Source organism: Panthera tigris, chromosome F3, assembly GCF_018350195.1.
Source record: "Panthera tigris isolate Pti1 chromosome F3, P.tigris_Pti1_mat1.1, whole genome shotgun sequence".
Classification (NCBI taxonomy): domain Eukaryota; kingdom Metazoa; phylum Chordata; class Mammalia; order Carnivora; family Felidae; genus Panthera; species Panthera tigris.
Genome location: NC_056678.1, coordinates 27,376,118 through 27,401,739, shown reverse-complemented (window position 1 = coordinate 27,401,739; position 25,622 = coordinate 27,376,118). Strand labels below are relative to the sequence as shown.

The window sequence follows — 25,622 nt, the reverse complement described above, 5'->3', positions numbered from 1 at the left end:
TGTAGTTTTCTTGTGGTGTCCTTATCTGATTTTGGTATCAAAATAATGCTGGCTTCTTAGAATGAGTGTGGAAGTGTCTTCTCCTAGATGTTTTTGAAGTTTGAGGAGCATTGGTATTAATTCTTTGAATGTTTGGTAGAATTCTCCAGTGAAGCTCTCTGGTCCTGGAGTTGTCTGTGTTGGGAGTTTTTGATTACTCATTTAGCCCCTTTCCCTTTTATTAGTCTGTTCAGATTTTCTATTTCTTCCTGATTCAGTCTTGGCAGGTTGTATGTTTCTAGGCATGTTTCTGCATTATGTAATTTGTTGGCATAAAATTGTTCATAGTAGTCTCTTATGAGTCTGTATTTTTATAGTATCTGGTGTAAGGTCTCCTCTTTCATTTCTAGTTTATCTGAGTCCTCTTTTTTTCTTAGTATAACTAAAGGTTTGTCAATTTTGTTTATTTTTTGAAAGCCGGCTTTTAGTTTTATTGATCCTTTGTATTGTTTTTCCGGTCTTTATTTCATTCATTTCTGCTCTGATTTCTTATTATTCCCTTCCTTTGAACTAACTTTGGGCATAATTTCCCCTTTTTTTTCCTAGTTCCCTGAGGTATAAATTTAGATGATTTATTTGAGATCTTTCTAATTTCTTAATATATGCATTTGTTACAAATGTTCCTCCCCAAACTGCTTTTTGCTTTAACCCACAATATTTGATATGTTGTATTTTCATTTTCAGTTGAGATAATTTTTTATTTCCCTTTTGATTTCTTTTTTGACCCAGTAGTTGTTTAGAAGTGTGTTACTTAGTTCCACATATTTGTAGATATTGTTACTTACCTCTTGTTGATTTCTAGTTTCATACCATTGAGGTCAGAGAAGAAAATTGGCATGATTTTGGTCTTCTTAAATTTGCTATGATTTGGGAGTGCCTGGGTGGCTCAGTTGGTTGATCTTCCCTGTCTGAACACTGTCTTAAAGGAATTCTACCTGTCTGTCCTATTACCATTTTCTTTTTTCTTTATGTCACTTTTCACTGTGTGAAATTACCTTATTTATTTGTATATCTGATAATTGTCTATGCCCATTAAGTAGTAAGCTTCATGGGGGCAGGAAATTTGTTCATTAATGAATAAGATTTACTACCATGTGCATGTAGTAGGTGCTCACTCACTGGATGGATGGGTGGATGGATGGATGGATGGCTGGTTTCTACACTGTTTGACATGGCTCTCTCTCTCTCTGCCTCATAAACCTATTTAACTCAAGATTGTTAACTTTCTTTTTTTTTTTTTTTTTTTTTCAACGTTTATTTATTTTTGGGACAGAGAGAGACAGAGCATGAACGGGGGAGGGGAGAGAGAGAGGGAGACACAGAATCGGAAACAGGCTCCAGGCTCTGAGCCATCAGCCCAGAGCCCGACGCGGGGCTCGAACTCACGGACCGCGAGATCGTGACCTGGCTGAAGTCGGACGCTTAACCGACTGCGCCACCCAGGCGCCCCAAGATTGTTAACTTTCAAGACTCCACTCAAGTAGTACCTCCTTCAGGAAGTTTTTCCTGGCTGTTACCCTCCTGAAAGCCTGGTTTATTGATTGATTTCCTCCACTATGCACAGTTCTACATTTGTACTTACATGCTGTGTTTTTATTTTATAACTTTTTTCTTTTACACTTAAGCCCTTAATAGTTCTTCACTATATACATCCCCATTCTCTAAAATATACCTGGAACCCAGTAGACATTCACCATATGTTTGTTGAATATAGGAATAAATTTGTCTTTTGAGTTAATCTTATAACTATATAGTAAACAATGCAGCTTATAGTAGACATTTAAACATTTGTTGCATGAAAAAATGAATTCCTTTGTACTGTTTTTTATTACAAAAACAATGTAGCAATATTAAAGACTTGTTTAAGTTTTCTCTAAAATATCACTACCCTAATAGCAACTATTTTCCTTAGCCCACTTTTTTCTTTTTCGTCTTAATTATACAAGTAAAACATGGATGTGTATATATCACTATAAAAATAGAATTCAGATAATTCAGAAATGCTTGAAAGTGACTCCCCTTAATAATCTTCCTTTATCAGGGATAGACACCTCTGTCTTTTTCTACAAACATAATTTTATATACAGAATGAAGTAATATATGTATAGTATTTAAATTCTGTTTTTCACAGACCATAGAAATGTTTTTAATATTACTTCATGGTTTTATAGAACTGCCTTTTCATTTTAGAATTGAAGTGGACATAGAGAAAGCTGACTAGTACAAAAAAGTTCCTTGGATAAAGATTCCTATGTCTAGTTTCCTCATTTATCCGTAGACCTAATGATTTCCTTTTTTTTTTTCTTTAATTTTTTTAATGTTTATTTATTTTTGAGAGACAGAACATGAGCAGGGGAGGGCACAGAGAGATGAGGACACAGATTCCAAAGCAGGCTCCAGGCTCTGAGCTGTCAGCACAGAGCCCAACATGGGGCTTGAACTCATGAGCTGTGAGATCATGACCTGGGCCCAAGCCGGACGCTTAACTGACTGAGCTACCCAGGCACCCCTAATGATTTCCATTTTTGTCTCAATCATTTTAAGATTGTGGATTCTCTATAATCACAGAGTTGGAAAGAGGCAGAGTCTGGATTCAGACCCAGATTTTCTCACTTCAAATCCAGTTATCTTTCCACTTACTATCTCTCAAAATTTAAGCTTTCTTAACTATAAAACAGGAATAATAATGTCTTTCTTGCCTGTTGTGAGGATAAATATGATAATCACCTAAGAAGGTATAATACATGTGACCTCACATTTTAACTAAAACAGGGGAGCCTGGGTGGCTCAGTCAGTTGAGCATCCAACTCTTGATTTTAGATCAGGTTATGATTCCAGGGTTGTGTGATTGAGCCCCATGTTGGGCTCTGAGCTGAGCGTGGAACCTGCTTAAGATATTCTCTCTCTCTCTCTCTTTCTCTCTCTCTCTCTCCCTCCCTCCCTCCCTCCCTCTCCCCCCCTCTCTTTCCCTCTCCCTTGCTCACACACTCACTGTGTCTCTAAAATTAAAAAGAAACATACATACACACTAAAGATCAAGGAAGTATTATATCTATTAATTTTTAGAGAACCATATTAATCTTACATTTTAGTGTTTTGATGTTTTAGGTTATGGGACTAAAACTGGATTTGCTAGATGCCAAACTCATTCAGCTTGCCTGTGTAGGTTTGGGTTTTGAAAACAGTGTCCAGTCTATTTTGTTTTTTTATTTAATTTCAGATTAAAAACCAGTAAACTGTTATCAGAGTAGAAAGATTTTGGTTGAAAAGAACACCATTCGCTTTCTGTTAACACAGTCCCACTTTTTTCATTTTTTAAAATACCTTCCCTGAAAAAAAAATACAATAAAACCAAATGTCTTTCCTGAAACGTGGTTCAGGATGATTTTCATATGTAATTTTCCTGGTTTCTCTCTCAGCACTTTTCCTAACATGTTATTTTGTTTTATCCCTTTTATGATAATGATGGGTACAAAACCTTAAGAAGCTTGTTTTTATTTGTTTTAGATTCAGTAGATACCATTGCCATAAATATTTCCAGCATGAATTATGCTTCTAACATGGTGGGTGTATAATAGAAGCTCAGGGTAGAATAGCAATGACTTGATTTTCTGTGATTCTGAACATCACTAAAGTGGGCTACCAGAGTTAGCCAAGAGAGAATTAGATGTAATTGCTTGCCTAAAGTGATAATATCTTTCTAGTGCATTCCCTGAATACCAATAAAGGCAGATGATTTCAGGGAAAAGCACTCCTCATTTGGGAGATGGGAAAGATCAAGTAAGGGTAATAATTAAAAAGAGACCAAAATGTAACACATGTAGACTAGGTTTATGCTAATCATTATTTGAAGAAGTAAAGTAAAACATTTCTTATTCCAAAATAATCTGTTGGAATACCTGCCTTTTAAAAAGTGAGTAAGGCCTTGTATGTGTTTCACAGAAATTTCATGGAAATAATATGAGCTTAGAAAGGATGGGGCGCCTGGGTGGCACAGTCGGTTGAGCGTCCGACTTCAGCTCAGGTCACGTTCTCACGGTCTCACGGTCTGTGAGTTCGAGCGCCGCGTCGGGCTCTGGGCTGATGGCTCAGAGCCTGGAGCTTGCTTCCGATTCTGTGTCTCCCTCTCTCTCTGCCCCTCCCCCATTCATGCTCTGTCTCTGTCTCAAAAATTATTAAACATTAAAAAAAAAATTAAAAAAAAAAAAAAAAGAAAGGAAAGAAGCACTTGACCCATTATATCATTTTAAGAATTACACTCTAAGAATAGGACTTGTGTTTAAAAGCTAAGACATTAAAAAAACTAGCACATTGATTTTTATTTCATTATTAATTCTTTTCTTTTGAACTCCCCCCCACACAATCTCCTTTTATATAATAATTTGAATTTGATGATTTCTTTAGTAATTAGAAAAGAAAATCAGCTTTCAGTAAAAACTTGATGTTACCTGAACTTACTTGAGAAATACTAATTTTTTACCTCTTGATGAATATCTGTTTATTCTCATTTCATTACTTTTACTAGAAAACAGAAATATAGTTTATTGTGAAAATGAAATGAGAATATATATAAAGTGCCTGGCACATAGTAAGCATTCACTTTTTAATTTTAATTTATTTTAATTTTTTTAATGTTTATTCATTTTTGGAGAGAGAGGTGGAGACAAGGCACGAGTGGGGGAGGGACACAGAGAGAGGGAGACACAGGGTAGGAAGCAGGCTTCAGGCTCTGAGCTGTCAGCACAGAGCCTGATGCAGGGCTCAAACCCACGAACCACGAGATCATGACCTGAGCCGAAGTCGGATGCTTAACTGACTGAGCCACCCAGGAGCCCCTTAAATTTCTTTTTTTTTTTTTTTTTAATTTTTAATTTAAAAAAAAAATTGTTTTTGAATTTATTTATTTTTGAGAGACAGAAAGAGACAGAGCATGAGCGGGGGAGGGGCAGAGAGAGAGGGAGACACAGAATCCGAAACAGGCTCCAGGCTCTGAGCCATCAGCATAGAGCCTGAAGCAGGACTCAAACCCACAAACCACGAGATCATGACCTGAGCCGAAGTTGGACGCTTAACCAATTGAGCCACCAGGCGCCCAAGCATTCACTTTTTAAAGAAAGAGTTGCAGATATAATTTACAGTTAAGTTGCTTGTCTTTCTCTCTTTGTGTTGATCTTGTTTTGAAAATATAGAAACAGTGTGAACTTTACTATAAAGTGCTGAATTTGCTTTATTCTTTGCAAACCTTAGTAGATAAGTTATAAAAATTTTTAATGCAATCATGATGTTGATTACTGAATAATACTTAGCTAGACTCTGTCTATAGAATGAAATAAACATGTCAGAACACATCCAACTAAACTAGATAAGTAAATATTTTGTTAGGCCTTTTATATTGATAATTTATGTGGCACAATGTTGTAGTATAAATATTCAACACAATTCAACACAATTGGTGAAGAAGAGTTTTTGTGGAAATAGTTTAAACCTGGGGCAACTGGGTGTCTCAGTTGTTTAAGTGTCTGACTTCTGCTTAGGTCATGATCTTGTGTTCACGAGTTCGAGCCCCACGTCGGGCTCTGTGCTGACAGCTCAGAGCCTGGAAGCCTGCTTCAAAATCTGTGTCTCCCTCTCTTTCTGCCCCTCCCCTGCTTGCACTCTGTCACTCTCTCTCTCAAAAATAAATAAACATTAAAAAGAAATTTAAAAAAAAGAAATAGTTTAAACCTGAAAATGTGTTTATGTCTAAGCTTGACTGTTCATTAGTATCACTGTGGACCATTTAAAAAATATTGGTTTCTGGGTCCAGAAGAAGCTAAACAGTGTTGTGCCAGCTCTTAGGTAGGAGTAGGGATAAGAGGTACTGATTTGTAGTGTTTGTTGATTTCCGTGGTGTAAATACTTCCACCATAGCCAGGTTAAGCTACTAAGATAACATTGAATGTTGGGAAAAGATGTATATCAGCACAGCATTATATAATATTCCCATTATACAGATAAAATAAACATACATAATCCAAAAAAAGATAAAAGCAAAATTTAGTAAATTAATTAGGAAGTAATGAATTTTGAGTTTTTATTACCTTTGTTTTTAATAGAACTAATTGTAAGTTTATGTAATTTAATTTTTAATAATAACTTTAACAATCAGCTTAGTTTTGAAAATATAACAGTCAGTTCTTATGAGCTGGTATGAACTGATTAACATTAGAATTCTAACATATCTGTATTTTTTAAATCAGCTGTAATTCTGATGCAGGCAACCTGCCAGCTTATTTTTTTTAAATACAGATCTGATCTTAAGTGCCAAGAGAGCATTCCATAGTCAGACCCCAAGTGTCTTTTCCTGTCTCATTTTATTTATTTTTTAAGCCTCTTTTTTTTATTATTTATTTACTTATTTTGAAAGAGAGAGAGAATCCTAAGCAGGGTCTGTGCTGTCGGCACTGAGCCCAACGTGGGCTCCGTCTCACAAACGGTGAGATGATGAACTGAGCTGAAATCAAGAGTCAGATGCTTCACCAACTGAGCCACCCAGATGCCCCTCCAGCCTCATTTTAAATCAGACCCCTTATCTTATATCCTCCATATTTCACCCACACTATGTTTAGATTACTTGCAGCTCCTCAAACACACCTTGTACTTTCCCACCCTTAGGACTGTTCATTATCTTCCTTCAGCTTTGAATGTCCTTGCCTCATCTGCCTGACTTTTGTAACACTGTTTACTCTTCTACAAATAACTCACATGCTACTTCCCCTTATTTCCTGCTGTTGGAAACATTCCTGTTCTCCTTGATGTTCCCCTAGTGCTTTGTTTATACTTCATTTTGAGCTCAAGTTTATCAATAACAAATGGCTATTTTCACTCACTATAATATAAATTTCTGAAGGGTGCCTTTGAATCATACTGTACTCAAGTAATACTTTAATACATAAAAATGATTAATAAAAACTTGTTTCAGTAGGAAGAATTTTAATTAATTTTTTTAAGTTTATTTATTTTTTTAGTAATCTCTACACCCAGTATGGGGCTTGAATTCACAACCCGGAGATCAGGAGTCACATACTCTTCCAATTCAGCCAGCGAGGCACCCTTTAATTTATTGTAATAGGAAGGATTGTGGTGAGGGCATGATGCATCCTTATTTTCTATGCCTTTGGGAAACTAACCAAAATTTTTAACTTTTTTGAATTAGATGTTTCATACCTCTTTTTCCTGATAATTGAGGACTATGTTAGTAGTTGTATACCTATATCCTGCATCTAGAGAACACAAATAACATCATGATGACTCTCAAAACTTAGCAAAGAATTTCCTTAGAGAATATATGAAGCACTTAAGAGTGAAAAATACTAAATTATATAAGCACATACACAAATTATTTTTATTCTGATTTAGTGTACTTTATAGTGTTCCCAGCATTTTGTATCTATAAACAACCTCTAAAGAAGCAAAAATATCATGCTTTGTGAATGAGAGAAATTTGCTTTTATATATGTCCTTAAGGATAAATTCCTCATCAGTGTGTTGCTTTCTGGCATTTTATCTAGAATTAAAATTATCTAGTTGCCTTCACAGTAAGTATTGACAAGATCTAAGTGTACCAAGGAAATGTTCTAAAATAAAAACAATGTAAGAATTTGTTGAAACACATGTGATACATTTCTTATTAGTGGGGTTTCATAATTTTTTCTCATCTTTGACCCTAACCTGCCACCTGATGGCAAAAATTAAAATGACATCTTTTGTAATATTCAAAACCTCTATTGCAGTTATTTGGATTTTTATGTATTCAGCATACAGCCTCCAAAAATGCACATCTGTACAAATTATATGTACTTGATAAATGCTTGGTGATTACTTTGTACTTCAGGAGAATCAGATTTACTATTTAACTTCTATTAGTGTCCCTAACCAGGGATATTTATATAAAATCTTACTTCCTTTATGGAGCTGTATAAAGAAAGAATCTGCTTTTTAAATGAGTTTTATTTAATGAAGAATTTTACTTTAATCTAGTAATTTTCTCTTTTACTTTTCCATTTTCTTTAGAACGAGGTCACTCAGACACCATGGTATTCTTTTACCTTTGGATTGTGTTTTGTATCATCAGTTCCTGCTATACCCTCATCTGGGATCTGAAGATGGACTGGGGTCTCTTTGATAAGAATGCTGGAGAAAACACCTTTCTCCGGGAAGAGATTGTATACCCCCAAAAAGTATGTACAAAAGTGTTTGTATTTGTTTTTTTAAAAAACCCCAAAAACTCAAGTGTATTACCAGCTAAACCCTATTATGGTACATACCTAATCCCAACCTAATATACTTAGAAAAAAAACAACTAATTACCAAAAAATACTAATGCATTCTGTCAACAAAAATGTCAGGTTTTTACCAACTGCTGGGCACTATAGAAAATAAAAACAAAGTAAAGTTCTGGTTCTCCAAGAGGCCATAACCTATGTTAAACAGGTAAGTAGACAAATTGCGCTATAATGTGGTAGAGTCTAGAACAGAGGAATAAATAACTTACAAAATTTGTGACCTAATTTTGACATGTAGTTCCCTCTATCTCAGATACCCTCTTCCCTCCCTTTTGTCTGCCTTGCAAACTCTTGCTCCTCCTTTTTCATTTTATTTATTTTTAATTGAAGTTATCATTGACAGAGTGTTACATTAGTTTCATGTGTACAACACAGTGATTCAACAACCCTGTATGTTACGCTATGCTCACAACTGTAGCTACCATCCTTCACCATGTAGCACTGTTATAATCCTGTTGACTGTATCCCGGGATCTATGCTGTACCTTTCATCCTAGTGACCTATTTACTCCCTATCTGGAAGCTTGTATCCTTCCACTCCCCTTCACCCATTTTGTCCATTCCTTTACCTCCCATCGCTCCGGCAACTACAAGTTTGTTCTGTGTATTTATGGGTCTGTTTATGCTTTTTGTTTATTAATTTGTTTTTTAGAGTCCCCATGAGTGAAATCATATGGTATTTGTCTTGCTCTTCTGACTTATTTCACTTAGCATAGTACCTTCAGGTCCATTCATATTGTTGTAAATGACAGTATCTCATCCTTTTTATAGCTGAGTAATAAGTAGTCCAGTGTGTTTGTGTGTGTGCGTGCGTGTGTGTGTGTGTGTGTGTGTGTACATTTTTATCCATTCATCATCAGTGGATACTTGGGTTGCTTCCATATCTTGGCTGTTGTAAATAATTCTTCAGTAAAACAAAGGAATACAGATATCTTTTTGTATTAGTGTTTTTGTTTTCTTTGGGTAAATACCCAGTAATGGAATTACTGAATCATATGGTATTTCTGTTTCTTTTTCTCCATACTGTTTTCCTCAGTGGTTGCACCAATTGCATTGCCACCAACAGTGCACAAGAGTTTCTTTTTCTCCACATCCTCTCCTGTTCCTCCTTTTAAAAAGTCAGCTTAAGTGTTACTGTCTCTAAAAAGACTATTTTTCCAAGCATATTTAGTCATTTGTCCTAATCCCATTTTACCCTCTACAAATTTCTGTTACAACAATTATCACATTGTTACAGTTATCTGCTTAGGTATTCATATCCCTCACTGCCCAACATAGTTCCTGGCATACAGTAGACTTAATATTTGTGGAGTCAGTGAATAAAGACTTGACTGAATGAGCAAGGCTTTGAAAGCACAAAGGAAAGGAAGTGCCTGACTCCTTCAGTGCATCAAGAAGACTGCTCTTTTCATTTACTTCAGCTGGTTTTTGTTAATGTGGAGTGCCAATGTAGTCTGGAAATATATGGATAATTCCTTAGGAATTATTTTAGGATTTTGTCTGTATTTGGGTAGGAGGACCTGAATTAAAAAGTCAAAGACCAAGAGTGTCTTTACTCAAATACTGAAAGAAATAAAACAGTGAACTAGAAATCCTGGTAAGTGAATTCTGATCCCAGGTCTCTCAGTAACTAGCTATATAACTTTAGGCAACTACACTACAGTGTATTCTCTTCTATTAGATTATTTCTTGATCCTTTCCCAGTTCTAAAATTCTGTGATGGGGGGGGGGGGAATGTATAGATTGGGTTACTAATACTTCATATACTATGTCTAAATGTCATCACTACCTCAAAACTGTACTTTGAAAAGTGTGTAAAAATGTAATATTCAGTTGGTGAGTAGGGAAGGCTGTTTTCACATGTGACGACTGAAGATGGATGGTAGGAGAGTGGGTACAAAGAATGAGTAGGGTAACTTCACATAAGCAAATGAAGACAGAAAGGAGGATATTCATTAACACTGATCTTTTTTATGTAAGATATAGCAATAATTCCAATGTGCAAATTTAGAATATATGGCCTAGGTACTAGACATATCTTTGTAAATCTCGTTTGAAGAAAAAATCAGGGGACACCTGGCTGGCTCAGTCGGTGGGGCATGTGATTCTTGATCTTGGTGTTATAGGTTCGAGTCCCATGTTGGGTGTAGAGATTACTTAAAAAAAAATCTTCAAAAAAAAAAAAAAAGGAAGGAAGGAAGAAAAGAAATCAGTAATGTTAATAAGGGCAAGTCAGAGAGCAGACATGAGCTCAGGTTAGTGATGGCACTTTTGTGCTCACCAGATGCATATGCTTTATTGCTGCTTGTGTTCTTGTCTTACGGAGCCATATAATACATTTACTTCTTGTGCTGATTGCTTAGATGAACTGTTTGTGTCTTTATATAAATGTTAATCCATGCCTCCTTTTTTTTTTTTTTTTTTAAAATATGGAACGCTTCACTAATTTGCGTGTCATCCTTGCGCAGGGGCCATGCTAATCTTCTCTGTATCGTTCCAATTTTAGTATATGTGCTGCCGAAGCGAGCACAATCCATGCCTCCTTTTAAATAGTTCTAACTTATTTGTTTCTATGTAATAAAATTAGTGAATAGAGTTTTTCAATCAGTTTCCTTACTGCATATTTTCATGACCCTAGAAAATAAAGTATATGCTTTCCTCCATTATAATTTGCAAATTTATAAGAAAAATGTTCTGCTGGATCACCACATTCCTTTCAATTTTAAAAAGACAAATATTGGAATAAGATTCATTCTCCTTGAAAAGGGAAAAGAAACTTTTGGTGGAGTCCAGTGTAGCTTCATTTAAAACTTAAGAACACAGTTATATGAATCTTGAAATCAGTTCCTAGGGATTAACAATGCATATTAGTGAGCACCACATCCAGGTCCAGAAAGTATCTTTGTTATCTCCATATTAAAACTTGTCTTTGTCTCATGACCTCATGTTAAGTTATTCCTCCCAAAAGACTTCCATGTTTTTGGTAACATGAGCCCCACATAGTCAATTGTAGATCAGTTTAAGATGGACTCTTAAAGTAACATGAAATTGTAGCTCTTTATTGAGGCCTAATAATGAATTCACTGGATGTGAATTTATCAAAAAACTGCATTATTGCTACATTGGTGGATGGGGAAAGGAACAAAGAGAAATGTAAATATGTTTAAATCTTCATAAGATTTATGATAATAAGCAGTGGATAATATCTACAATTGATTAACCAGGATATAGCAATATATACACATTATTTAGAAATATGGAGGATAAATCCTCGGACAGATAGCTACAAATTTTGAAATTGTCTGTAGAGAATGAGAGGAGAGGATGGCAAGGGGACTGCTTTTTTTTTTTTTTTTGGTTAATAGCCTTCTAACATGACTAGTATTCCTGTGTTAATTTTTTAAAAAAATAAATGCTATGGTGTCATATAGCAGTTACCAGAGCAGTTCTAGTTTCCAGTTTTTAAATGCATATATTTAAAGAGCTGATTATCCAGAGATTAAGAATGAGCAAATCCATGAATTATAGTTCTAGTCTATTGGCAGTTTGTATACTTAAAACTTTCGTATAGCTAAAATTGGATGCCTAGATACTAGGTACTAGCACTTGAAAAAAATGATTGAATGCTGTCTTTCGCATGTAAAAATAGAACATTCCTTAAATTCAACCATGTATATGATACCCAAGTTTCATTTTATTTAATGACGTCAAAAAACAAGGCAAAAAACTTCCTTCAAATGCAGAGTGAAGCAACTTGAGAATAAAAGTACAAATGACAGTTAATGAATCTGCTAATCTTTTTGCTATTGAGTCATTATTAGTATATGATGTACACTTAATAATCTCAGTCAGATCAAGGATCTCATCTGGCTTATATTTCTAGGGTCTAAAAGAGAGCGTGGTATACAATATGAGAATAAAATGTATTTGTTAAGTGATTAATGAAATGCAGTAAAACTTCATTTTGAATATTGTACTATTTATGAGAAAAATTAAATTGGTGAGATCTTCTAAAACAGTAAAATAAAAATAAAACCATTTTTCCTCTTTAATCTGTGCTTGTTGATGGGACATGTGAGTCTTGGTGCTGTGACAGGTATGCTTATTTGTGAGAAACATAATGGTAAGTGTACTCAATTTGCTTACTGTTCCTCAGGCCTATTACTACTGTGCCATCATAGAGGATGTGATTCTGCGCTTTGCTTGGACTATCCAAATCTCAATTACCTCCATGACATTGTTGCCTCATTCTGGGGACATCATTGCTACTGTCTTTGCTCCTCTTGAGGTTTTCCGGTAAGCAAACTACCAAAAAGTCTATCAAAGTTTTGTCCCCTAAAAAAAACCCCAATACTTACAAATTAGAATTCATTAAAACATATACTTGAAAGGCTTAAATTTTCTAACTTTTCTCAAACTTCTCATTAGCCTCAGAGTTGGGAAATCCTACTTGAAGATCTAAAAGATTAATTCTTGGAAAGTTAAAATAATTACTAATGATGGCTTTTAAGCTTTTTTAGAATTGGGCTCCATTGGAAGGTTCATGAGTGCAAATTGGGAGGTAAAAAGTCTTAAAACGGGTGCCTGCCTGGTTCAGTTGGTTGAGTATCTGACTCTTGATTTTGGCTCAGGTCATGATCCCAGGGTCGTGGGATTGAGCCCTATGTCTGGCTCCACACTGAGCATAGAGCCTGTCTAAAATTCCCTCTCTCTAACCCTCTGTCCCTCTCCCCCACTTGCTCTCTCTCTCTCTCTCTCTTTCTCTCTTAAAAAAAAAAGTCTTAGAAATTAAAATAAAAATCTTTTGAGAATCATTATTTGCAATTTGGCATTCTGGGTTATTCAGGAGGCAGCCTTCTCACTGGAAATAATAAAAATTCCAGAGGAATTGTTTTTTAAACCTTCCTAAAAACATCGGTAATCTAACAAGATAGCCCAAAATCTAAGTAAAAGCAGATACCCTAAAGGTAAGCAAAGCACTAAAGCTAATTTTGCACTAAGTATATTTGCCAAACCTAGCAATTTTGTATGCACCTAATAACATAGCCTAAAAATATGTTAAAAAAAAAAAAAAACAAAAACTGACATTGGTAAAAAATAGAAGTAGGTGAATTTACAATTTTAGGGGAAGATTTTAACATACTTTTCTCAGTAATAGTTTAATTAACCAACTTGACCTAATTGACATATATGGAGCACTGCATTCAACTACTAAATACACATTCTTTTATTTGCATGTAGAACATTTACCAAAATTAATCGCATGCTAGGCCGTAAAGTAAGTTTCAACAAATTTCAGAGGACTGAAATCACAAAAAGATAACTGAAAATTCCCAAATGTACAGAAATCAAGCAATACATGACTAAATAACCCAGGGGTCAAAGTTGAAATTGTAATGGAAATTTTAAAATATTTTAAACATAATGAAACTGATAATGTGACAGAAGAAAATGCAGCTAAAGCCATGCTTAGAAGGCAATGTATAGCTTTAAGTGTATACATTGGAAAAATATACAGCTTCAAGAAGATTTTTTTTTATGAAGTTTATTGTCAAATTGGTTTCCATACAACATTCAGTGCTCATCCCAAAAGGTGCTCTCCTTAATACCCATCACCCACCCACCCCTCCCTCCCACCCCCCATCAACCCTCAGTTCTCAGTTTTTAAAAGTCTCTTATGCTTTGGCTTCAAGAAGATTTTAAAACAGCAAATCAAACCCAAACGAAAGTAGAAGGAAGGAAACATAAAGAACAAAAATTAATGGAATAGAAAACAAAGTCGAGAAAATTAACAAGCCAAAGTTAGTTCTTTAAAAAGACGAATAAAATTGATAAATATCTAAACATGACTTTTTTCTTAATGTTTATTTTTATTTTGAGAAAGAGAGAGAGTGCCAGCAGGGTAGGGGCAGAGAAAGAGGGAGAGATAGAATCCCAAGCAGGGTCCACACTGTCAACACAGAGCCCAAAGTGGGGCTTGATCCCACAAACTATGAAGTCATGACCTGAGCCAAAACCAAGAGTCGGACACTCAACCGACTGAGCTACCCAGGCACCCCTAAACATGAATGATTAAGCAAAAAAGGAAAGAACGCACAAATTACAAATAACAAAAATCCTCAAGATATATTTTATGCCAGTAAGTTAAAAAATTTACATGGAGGAGTACCTGGGTGGCTCAGTTGGTTAGGTGTCCGACTTTGTCTCAGGTCATGATCTCTCAGTTCATGGGTTTCAGTCCCATGTCAGGCTCTCTGCCAACAGCTCAGAACGTGGAGCCTGCTTCAGATTCTGTGTCTCCCTCTGTCTCTCTCAAAAATAATAAATAAACCTTAAAAATTGACATGGAATGGACAAATTCCTTGAGAAGCACTGTTTATCAAAACCAATAAAATAGAAAATTTGATAGGCTTGTATCTATTAAAGAAATTATATTCATATTAAACTTCTTCTCATGAGGAAAATGGTAAGCCCAAGGAATTCCTCCAGAAATATGAGGAAATGTTACCAGTTTTACACAAAACTCTTCCAGAGAAAAGAGGCGATAAAAGGAACACTTCCCAGTTCCATTTTGTCCAACCAGCATGGCTTTGATCTCTAAACCTAGGAGGACATTCCAAGGAAGACCAGTCTGTCTCTTGTAAAGAAATGCAAAACTCCTGAAGAAAATATTAGCTAGTGAATCCAACAGTATATAAAAAGCATAGTACATCATAGCATAGTACATCACAAGTTAGTTTCATTCTAGGAATGTGAGATTTAATATGCAAAAATCACTAACATTTAAAAATTAATCTGTGTTAACTCACCACATTAACAGAATAAAGGGAGAAAAATCTTCAGATATGTAGAAACAATACTGAGAAAAGTCAATACTTGTTCATAAATAATTTAAAGATTATCTACAAAAAACATAAATAAGGCCATATTTAATGGGAAGACACTGTAAGCTCTCCCTTGAGATCAGGAATGAGATTATTATGCCTGTTGTTACTTGTTTTTAACATCATACTGAAAATATAGGTAGTGCATTGGGGAGACAGTATAAGAATTAAAAAGGAAAAAATAAAACTAATTACTCACCCATGACATGATTGCATATGCAGAAAATTCAAAAGAATTTACACAAAACCTTTAAAATAAGCATAGCTATGTCCCTGAATATAAGGTTAATATAAATAAAAATGTAATGCCCTAACAAACAGTCCTAAACAACTAGAAAATGAAATTTTAACAAACATACCACTGTGAGTTGCATCAGAATATATCAAATACCTAGGAATAAATTTAATGAATGATTATGTGTATGAAAATTGACAAGCCAGTTCTATAATTTACGTGGAAACAGTAAGGATCAAGAATAGCCAAGACTAGGGGCACTTGGGTGACTCAGTTAGTTGAGCATCCAACCTCAGCTCAGGTCATGATCTCGTGGTTCATGAGTTTGAGCCCCACGTCAGGCTCTCTGCTGACAACTCAGAGCCTGGAGCCTGCTTCAGATTCTGTTTTTCCCTCTCTCTCTGCCCCTCCCCTGCTCATGTTCTGTCTCTGTCTCTCAAAAATGAATAAACATTAAAAAAAAAAAAAAAAGAGTAGCCAAGACTATGCTGAAAAGAAAAAAGTTATAGGACTTATACTCTCAAATATCAAGACTTCCTATGTAGCCACTGTAATTAAAATAGTGTCTAGTGTTAGTGACAGAATAGACAAATAGTCCACTGGAACAGAATATGGAGTCCTGAAACAGTTCCACACATACATCGGCATTACCTGATTTATGACAAAAGTGACTGAATAATAGTGGAGAAAAAGAGGTTCTTTAGTAAGTGATATTGAATCAACTGAGCTGGCTATCCATATGGGGGGAAAATGAATCTTGACTCTCACCGCATACTGTATACAAAATCTATTCCATTGCAGAACTAAATATGAAAGGTATGGGGCACCTGGGTGGCTCAGTCAGATTAAGCATTTGACTTTGACTCAGGTCGTGATCTCACAGTTTGTGAGTTCAAGCCCTGCCATTGGGCTCTCCCCTGTCAGCAACAGAGCCCACTTTGGGTGCTCTGTCTCTCTCTCTCTCTTTCTCTCTCTCTCTCTGCCTCCTGTCTCTCTCTCAAAAATAAGTAAACATTAGAAATAAATGAATGAGTGAATGAATAAGAAAGATAAATCAATAAGAAAGGTAAATCAGTAAACTTTCTAGAACATAGGACAGCACCATAAAGGCAGCTTTGGGGGTGTGATAATGTTATATTTTTTTAATTTCTGAGTGGTAATTATAAAGTGTGACCACTTTATAATAACCAGGTTGCACACTTAATAATTTGCACACTTTTGTATATCTATAGTATACTTGAATTAAAATGCTTATTTTTTTTAAAAAGGATTATCGTCAAATCCTTTTAAAAAAAAAGGATTATCGTCAAAGAAGTGGCAGTTTAACAGCTGACTTCTCAAAAGTAACAATGAAAACCAGAAGTCATTAAAATGATATTTTCAGAAGCCCCTGGGTGGCTCAGTTAAGCACCTGACTCTTGAGCTCAGCTCAGGTCTTGATCCCAGGGTCATAAGTAAAAGCCCCACATTGGGCTCCATGCTGGTCATGGAGCCTACTTAAAGAAAGTATAAAATGATATTTTCAATGTGCTGAAAGAAAACAATTGCCTACCTAGAACTCTTTATACACTGAAAATACCTTTCACAAGTGAAAATGAAATAAAGATATTTGCAGACGTGTATAGCATTCCTCTGAGTCAGGATGGGCACATCTATCAGGGTGGTCTGATAAAATAAGACAGCGTCTGGAAACTGTGCTTGCTGCTGTCAGTACTTTCTCCAAACCATGTGTCAACCCCTCTTCTTCATTTTCCCAAATCTCTAGGTCTAGGACCTGAAACTCTCCATCACTACAAGACCTACTCCCTTCCCAGTTCTTTCTGTTCCACATATGATGCTGCTTTATAAATTGAAAAAAAAAAATTTTTTATAGATAAAAAAAAATTCCTTTTTGAGGTTCTTATTTCATTTTTCCTTTAAAATTATCTGCTTAATAATAGACTCAGATGTTCTATCACCCATTTAAAACAAAAGCAAGGAGCCTCCTTTGAATCTACTTTCCTCCTCCAATTCATGCCCATTTCTGTCTCCTTTACAACAAAACTCTTCAAAAGATGTCTGTACTTGCTGTCTCCGCTCTCACACTCCTCCCCCATTCTCCCTTTAATTCAACTCGTCTTTTTTCCCAATACTCAAACTAAATTGCTTGTGTTAATAATCTTGTGTTAATAATAACAGTAATAATAACAATAGCAGCAAACATGTATTGCCCACTATGTGCCTGGCACTGTTCTGAGCCCTTTATGTGTATCAGCTTATTGACTCCTCAGAACAATCTTCTGAGGTAGATACTGTTACTGTCCCACGTTACTCATGACACTGAAGCATAGGTTAAGTAACTCATCCAAGGTCGTTACACCTAGGAAATGATGGAGTCATGATTCGAATCTAGACAGTCTTTCAGAATCTATGCTCTTGTATCATACTGCCTCTTTGTTTTGCTAAATCCAGTATCTGTTCTTGGTGCTGACCTTACTTTACTTTTTTCACGTCATTTCTCAGAAGCCAAACTCCTATGTCTCCCTGGCTATTCCTTCTTAACTCCTTTACTGGTTCTTCTTCCTCTTCCCAAATTATGAATGTTGGGAGTGTTCCATGATTGAATCCTCTGCCCTCTTCTTTCCTCCACTTACATTATTCTTAATCCCATGACTTGAAATAACTGTCTTTATGCAGTCTCCAGCCCTAGACTCTGCCTTGAACTGCAGACACATAGCCATCCCGCTGCTGTATTTTCCCCCTTGGAATTTTCCTTTTGTCTATGTCATTCTTATTCCCTCCCCACCACACCATCTTTTCCTGTTTTAATATTCTAACCTTTAATTCCTTGTTTTTGTTTCTTGAATGGACACTTGATACACTGGGAGGTTTACAGGTTACAACAGTATGTTCAAATTTTATAAGTAATTTACCTACCTACCCTATTTTGCTAAGGCGATTTGTGTGGAACTTCTTCCGCCTGGAGAATGAACATCTGAATAACTGTGGTGAATTCCGTGCCGTGCGGGACATTTCTGTGGCTCCTCTGAATGCAGATGACCAGACACTCCTAGAACAGATGATGGACCAGGATGATGGGGTACGAAACCGCCAGAAAAACCGTCCGTGGAAGTATAGCCAGAGCATATCCCTGCGCCGGCCTCGCCTCGCTTCTCAGTATGTATGGCTTCCGCTTTTCTGAAACGAATTTCCTTCAGGTGTTAGTACTGGTTAACAATTAAGCTAAGATGGTATCAGGTTGAACCACATGAATTTACTGGCATTCAACCATTTTAATTCCTCTGCATTATCTTTCATCAAAAAATTGAAATGAATATGGCCCCTGCTTATAGAGTGGTTATGATGGGATTTAGACCAGTTTCCTCACAGAAAGAGCTCTTATATATGAATAGCTTATATAAATATAAGCCATTGTGTTTATTTTCTTACTAAATACCCACAGCAGTATTTTTATAAGTCATTAACTTTGTATGATCCTAAAAGGAACAATAATGTAGAATATATTGTGGCTGCATTTGGAATCTAGAGATTTCACAGTGGATGGGAATGATGTTGAGCATGAGCAGTTTTCTAAAGGATAAGAGAGTGCTTGACTAGGCCAGAGGCACAGGATGAAGACATAAGGGTAGAAATGAGGGGCAGAGGGAAAAGCCATGTGACTAGAACTAGAGTAAGAAAATTTAGCCAAATAGATGAAGTATAATTGTAAAAGGCTGGAAAAAACAAGCTTGATCCTATAGGCAGGAAGGAGTCAGAGAATTTTTTTCATGAAAGAATGACAGGAAAGTAGTATTTTCATGAGTTTTAATGGCACTTTTCAAAATATGTTGGGAAAGGGGACACTAAAGGCCAGAATACCAACTGGAAGGCCACTGCAGTATTCTTACATATCAGACATTGAGGACTTGGGTCAGGATGCTTTACAGTAGGACTAAAAATAATAGAAGGAGATGTTTTAGAGGAAGTAAAAAAAAAAAAAATAGGAGGTGGTAATAGTAACCCATAGGTAGAAGGGGGCAGAGTACAAATTGCTCAGACTTCAAATAGAATTTGGAAGTTCTCTGAAGAAGACAAAGTACAGAAAAGAAGGGCAGAAAACAGGAAGCTAAGCCTGAGGAAACACGGGCAAGAGAAAAAAGAAGTAAAGGATTGGGAAAGGAATGGCCAGGGAGGTGAGTGGGAAGAACATCAAAACAAAGCATGATACGATTATAGTGAGGAAGTAGTTTGAAGCAGGAGGAGGGGCACTAGGGGTTGGTAGGTGGGGTCAGCAGGGTAAGTGCTGAAAAGAACTGGAGGACTAGGCAGTTGTCTCATTGAGCTACTAAATGTGGATGGCTGATCCTTATTAGTCACCAGCAGAGGGCAGTCTAAACATATGTTATTTCTGCTTCAGAAACCAGGAAGCTTTTTGGCACTAGATTACTACGTTCAGTTTCAGGTGTTAAGTGGAAAAACACTGAGATATTAGATTGCAACCAGAAGAAGATGTTTAAAACAATGGAACAGAGGGGCACTTGGGTGGCACACTCGGTTAAGCATCCACTCTTGTTTTCAGTTCAGGTTGATCTCCTGGTTCGTGAGATCAGGTTCCTCACTGACTGTGGAGCTTGCTTAGGATTCTGTCTCCCCCTGTGTCCCTCCTCCCACTTATGCTCTCTCGTTCTCCCTAAAATAAATAAAAACTTAAAAAACAATGGAACAGGTTATGTGAAATGGAGAGAGCAGAGAATCTAAAATAAATTCTGAATTTGAGTACAGACTTTGTGACTCACACAACCTTTAGCACACACTCTTTACCTTTTTGAACGTCAGTTTTCCACCTCTGTCAAGTGGGAGTAATAATACCCACTTCACAAAGTACCGCTTGTACCTCATAGGACTTATGAATTTAAAAGTATCTTAACATTATCTTATCCCACTTTTCATCTAGTAGAAGAATCTCTTCTAATGCATCCTGATGAGATGGTCATCATATGCTGATTGACAGTTGTCAATGATAATGAAGTTTATGTAGATGGGGCACCTGATTTTATTATTGGATGGTTATTGTGGCTAATAGCTTATGTTGGGCTGAAATATGCTTCACAGTAACTTCAACCAGTTGATGCTAGTTCTAACATAACTTTCTAACATAACTTCCTCCCTCTTCTACATTATACTTAGTCAACTTTTTGGAGACAAATGTCATGCCTTTCCTTAGGTCTTCTCTTTTGCTGGCTTACTCACCTTGTTTCGTGTGTACCTCAAATGGCAGTATTTCTATCAACCTCATCATAATTTGTTTAATACTTTGCTGATGTTTATTTCATCCATTTTCTCACTTGATATTGACACTATCTCTATGAGGTAAAAGTACTATTATATAAATAGGTATTATTATTCCTGCTTTACAGAGATGGAAATTAACACTCCAAAAGTTACATCATACAGAGTCAATACTCAAACTCAGGTCTTTTCCTTTTATTTTTATTCAAGTATAAACATACAGTGTTATATTAGTTTCAGGTGTACAATATAGTGATTCAGCATTTCCATGCATTACTCAGCACTCATCACAATAAGTGTACTCTTAATCCCCTTTATCTATCTCACCCCTCCTTCCACCCACCTCCTCTCTGGCAATCAGCAGTTTGTTCTCTATATGTAAGAGTCTGGTTTTTTTGTTTGTGTTCTTTTTTTTTTTTTTTTTACATTGTTCACTTGTTTTGTTTCTTAAATTCCATATGTGAGTGAAATCATATGGTATTTGTCTTTCTCTGATTTATTTCACTTAGCATCATACCCTCTAGGTCCATCCATGTTGTTGCAAATGGTAAGATTTCATTATTTTTTTTATGGCTGATCAACTCAGATCTTCTCATTTTGGATAATTTCTCTCTCTGTTGCACATGACCTGCCATTTTTCTTTTTACCTTCCTCTGGTTGCAGTCTATTTTCTTAATGTTTTTCCAATAATACCTGAAACTGAATATGAAACTCCAAGAATAGTCCATCTGGTGCAGTATATAATGCCCTTTTACAATGTATTTTTTTTAATGTTTGTTTATTTTTTGAGAAAGAGCAGAGAGAGCAGGCGGGGGAGAGAGAGAGAAAGGAGACACAGAATCTGAAGCAGGCTCCAGGCTCAGAGCTGTCAGCATAGAGCCCAATGTGGGGCTCGAACTCATGAACTGTGAGATTGTGACCTGAACTGAAGTCAGACACTTAACCTAGTGAGCCACCCAGGCGCCCCTACAATGTGTTTTTAATGGTGGTAAGATTGGAAATGTATCCAATACCATGACATGTTTGTATTTTAATAATGGACTATGTGCTTTTTTTCTCCCTAGATCCAAGGCTCGTGACACTAAGGTATTGATAGAAGACACAGATGATGAAGCTAACACTTGAAGCCTCTGGTCTAGTTTAACATCTTTGGTTTTCCTACTCTACAATTCTTTCTTCGACCAACGCAACCTCTAGTACCTTTCCAGCCGAAAACAGGAGAAGACACATAACACATTTTCCGAGCTCTTCCAGATCGGATCCTATGGACTCCAAACAAGCTCACTGTGTTTCTTTTCTTTTCTTCTGGTTTAATTTTCATTTTCTATTTTTAAAACAAATATTTACTTCATTTTGCCAATCAGAGGACATTTTAAGGAACAAAAACATAGTATCTTATGGATTGTTTACAATCACAAGGACACAGATACCTATCAGGATGAAGAACAGGCATTGCAAGGACCCTCTGATGGGACGGTACCGAGATACCTCGGCTTCCGCTTGGCCCGGTTTTGACTGGTTGAAACCGGACATTGGTTTTTAACTTTTTTGTCCGTTTATGTGGAGAATTTTTTCCTTTCCTTCATACCCAGCGCAAAAGCACTGGCTGCACTTGCAGGGAAAGTGCAACTTAGAGCAGTACCTTCATTCACGAAGCTACTTTTTAATTTGATGTAACTTTTCTTATTTTGGGGAGGGTTGCTGGGTGGGTGGGAAATATGATGTATTTGTTGCATATAGTTTTCTCATTATTTATGAAACTTAACCATAAAAGAATGATATAACTCCTGTGCAATGAAGGTGGTAACAGTGAAAGAAGACAGGGGAAACTAATGTTGGACCGCATTTGAGGGTTTAGTCCGCAATACCTCTTTCACGAGATAACTTGCACCACTTTGACTTTGATTTTTCTTTCTTTTTTTTTTTTTTTTTTAATTTTAAGCCAAAGTTTTATTACTGAGTTTTTACGTTGCTGCTGCTTTAGAATCCTGAGCATGTCTCTCCTAACAAAGCATCTATATACTTCCACACAACTGGTTGACATTTTTTAAGAGGTCTGATACTTTTTTGTTTAAGGAACAGATGTGGAATATATTTGCCCATACTCCAACCATAACAACTGAAGTTATGCCTTATTAAGCTTCAGCATTTAGGGTAATTGAAACCTTTCCTAACTCTGAGTTAGAAGATAAAGCTATTTCAGAGACTGCCTACACTTTTGTTGGATATTTTTTCATCTGGACTCACTACTTTAGCCAAAATTTGATCAAATTGAAAGTCTGTCTTGGGGAAACCGTATATTTGAGAGCAAAGAACAAATAATCCTTCCTCTTTCACATTACATTAATAAAACAGACCTTGGCAGCCATTTCTCCCAGCAGTTTTAAAGGATAAATATTGTATTTCATGCCCTCCTGTGAGAGAAAGCCTGCTTTTAAGATTTTGGGGGTCTAAACTTGGGTCATAAACAAAAAATACATTTCTTAGACATTTCAGGCTCTCATGGTTTGTGCACAATGCCCATTTTTACTTCCTTGTCTAATTTCTTTCCTGTTTTCCTAAATCATCCAAATAAGCCCCAACCTTAAAGGATTTTACTTTCCTAAATGTGGTTGGCACTAAATTGAGCATTTTGTTATCTATCAAAATTAATATAAATTCCAGGAAAAAGTGAAGTGTGTTTTAATCCTCCCATCCGGCTAGATCCAGTTGAAGATTCCAGCATCAACATCAGTGGATTCGTGAAAGTAAATTACTTCTGTCGTTTTGACGAGAGACAAACGAGCTGTTATCACTTCCTTAGTCTTAAACACGTGGGTGTTACCCATTAATAAGCCCCTTTTGTCATCTGCCCTTCTGCCATGTATTGTAGGTCTTCACTCATACCTGTCGTGATCCAGTAGGTTATATTCAAGTCAACTGTTACTGCCAAAATTCCATCCACTATTTGTTAACTGACAAATAGTTCGTTTCCAAAGGAGTTTATTCCAGATTTATTCTGATAAACTTCCAAATTTTTTCCCTTTCCAAATTGAGATTTTTTTCTGAAAAATCATACAAATTTTTGGCTTTTGTTGTTTTTTTATGTTTTGCCAAGCAATGTTTGTTGGCCCAAAAACTGAAGCGGAATAGTTTAATTACCTCTCTCTCTCTCTCTCTTTTTTTTTTTTTTTTTTTAGTTTAAATAAATTGAATCATCATAATCAGTGGTAACAATTTAGTGACCCATAATAGATTAAAGGTTGCATTATTTATACTTGGGATTTTTTTTTTTTTCTATTTTGTTTTTGTACTTTAAAACTATGGGGGAAATATCACTGGTCTGTCGAGAAATAACAGTAATTATTACTGAGTTAGATAAGTCCAGTGGACCAGTCATTTCTTGTACAAATAAAACTGGTGGTACTAATTAATGTGTATCCAGAGCAATTTGAATTGTCAACTTCATTTTCTATTATTAGTAAAACTATATAATGACACACATGAAGTCTTGCAGTTGACTTTTGGTATTTGAACTCCCCAGTGTTTTTATTTCAGTGTATCCTACGGCCAATTTGGTCTTTTTTCAACTGTTACGATCCTAGGCCCTAATCAGTATTATTTTTTCATAGACAATACAATGTTAGAATTCTTTTCTGATATGTTTGTCCTATAAGCATAGTCTATTCAAGAATGATAAGATGTCTGTAACTTTCAGCTTACCATGACAGATGCTCAAATAAGTATTGAAACACACAGCTTCATTTTCCTCCTAAAGCTGTAAAGAGAAAAGAGGGCTATTCCTCATCAAGAGGAAGAGTTTGGGAGACAGAATATACATTTAAATTTTTTTCTTTGAAAAAAAAGGCAACGTACATTTTTCTCTTCTAAATTTAAATGCCCTAGCAGTTGCCAATGCTGTGTCCTACCTAATATTTTATTGGAGACGTCTGTACACTGAAACTCTTAGAACTCTTAGGAAATTAATATCACAGGGTCATTTTAAAGGAGCAGCAATCTAACCAAAGGTAAAACTTTATCTGATTTTAGGTTTGGAAATTCTAGTTTTATTTTTATTTGAGAATCAATTTATGTCATCAGTTTAAATACTCCCCAAAGGAATGAAAAGGAAGTATAAATAAAAGAATAAAGTTCGTTGACATGTGTAAAGAAATTGGAAGACCCAGAAAAAATGGCTTATTTTCTACTCACAAGTATGCACCTATACTTAAGCCTGCCTATGCCATTAGAATGGAATGAATAGTTGATGGTTTCATGCCATACAGAGAGACAATAAAATGATCAAAAATTAAGTCATTGTTAATTGGGTTATAATGGTAATTTTTAAATTTGGAAAGAAGTTGAAAACCCATAAACAACTTATTTTCCTAGTATCTCATTTTTCTTAAGAAAGCTGCTTAACTTCAGATTCAGCAGCAATGATGTGCGAGAATGCCTGACACCTCATCAGTAACCTATATGGACCCTTAAAGAAGGACCTAGTCCCTAGGATCCATAACTCCCCCAAATTTTCAACATGAGAGTTTTAAGATTTTAACAAGATTTTACCGGAAGTAAGTTGTGGATATATGGTATCCTTTCACCATGGTTTGGTCAACGTACATTCATGATAATGAGAAAGCAGTTCATCCTTTCTTAACAAGTGAAGTAAAACAAGTTAAGAATAAAAAAAAGTGACATCACTGAGTTGTACAGGCATCAGATTAACAGACATTTAGTTGAAGAAAAATAAAATAATTGTGGAGATAGCAGAGAGGAGCAGGAAGATGTTGGATCCTGGCAGCAAGAAGCAGGACAGTTAGGAAAGTGTGTGAGCTCAGTGGCATTGGTGATGCCTCGCTGTTTCTCCTCTCAGTGGTTATGTTGCTGGTAG

General features: G+C 35.9%; 1 protein-coding gene and 1 non-coding gene across 6 annotated transcripts in view; one reads left to right on the top strand and one right to left on the bottom strand.

Annotated features, from left to right (window-relative positions):
* Positions 1–24,228, top strand: part of XPR1 (xenotropic and polytropic retrovirus receptor 1) — a 213,916-nt gene extending 189,688 nt beyond the window's left edge. For all 5 annotated transcript variants that reach the window (XM_042976286.1, XM_042976287.1, XM_042976288.1 and 2 more), the window contains 4 exons: positions 8,092–8,258; positions 12,519–12,658; positions 18,416–18,637; positions 21,814–24,228. In XM_042976286.1, coding sequence (XP_042832220.1) covers positions 8,092–8,258; positions 12,519–12,658; positions 18,416–18,637; positions 21,814–21,874 — 590 coding nt within the window. In that variant the 3' untranslated portion in view covers positions 21,875–24,228. The remainder of the gene's footprint in view (positions 1–8,091; positions 8,259–12,518; positions 12,659–18,415; positions 18,638–21,813) is intronic.
* LOC122236080 lies at positions 10,786–10,892 on the bottom strand. Its single transcript, XR_006214279.1, has one exon. It is a non-coding gene; the product is annotated as a U6 spliceosomal RNA (small nuclear RNA).
* Positions 24,229–25,622: the final 1,394 nt, after the last annotated feature.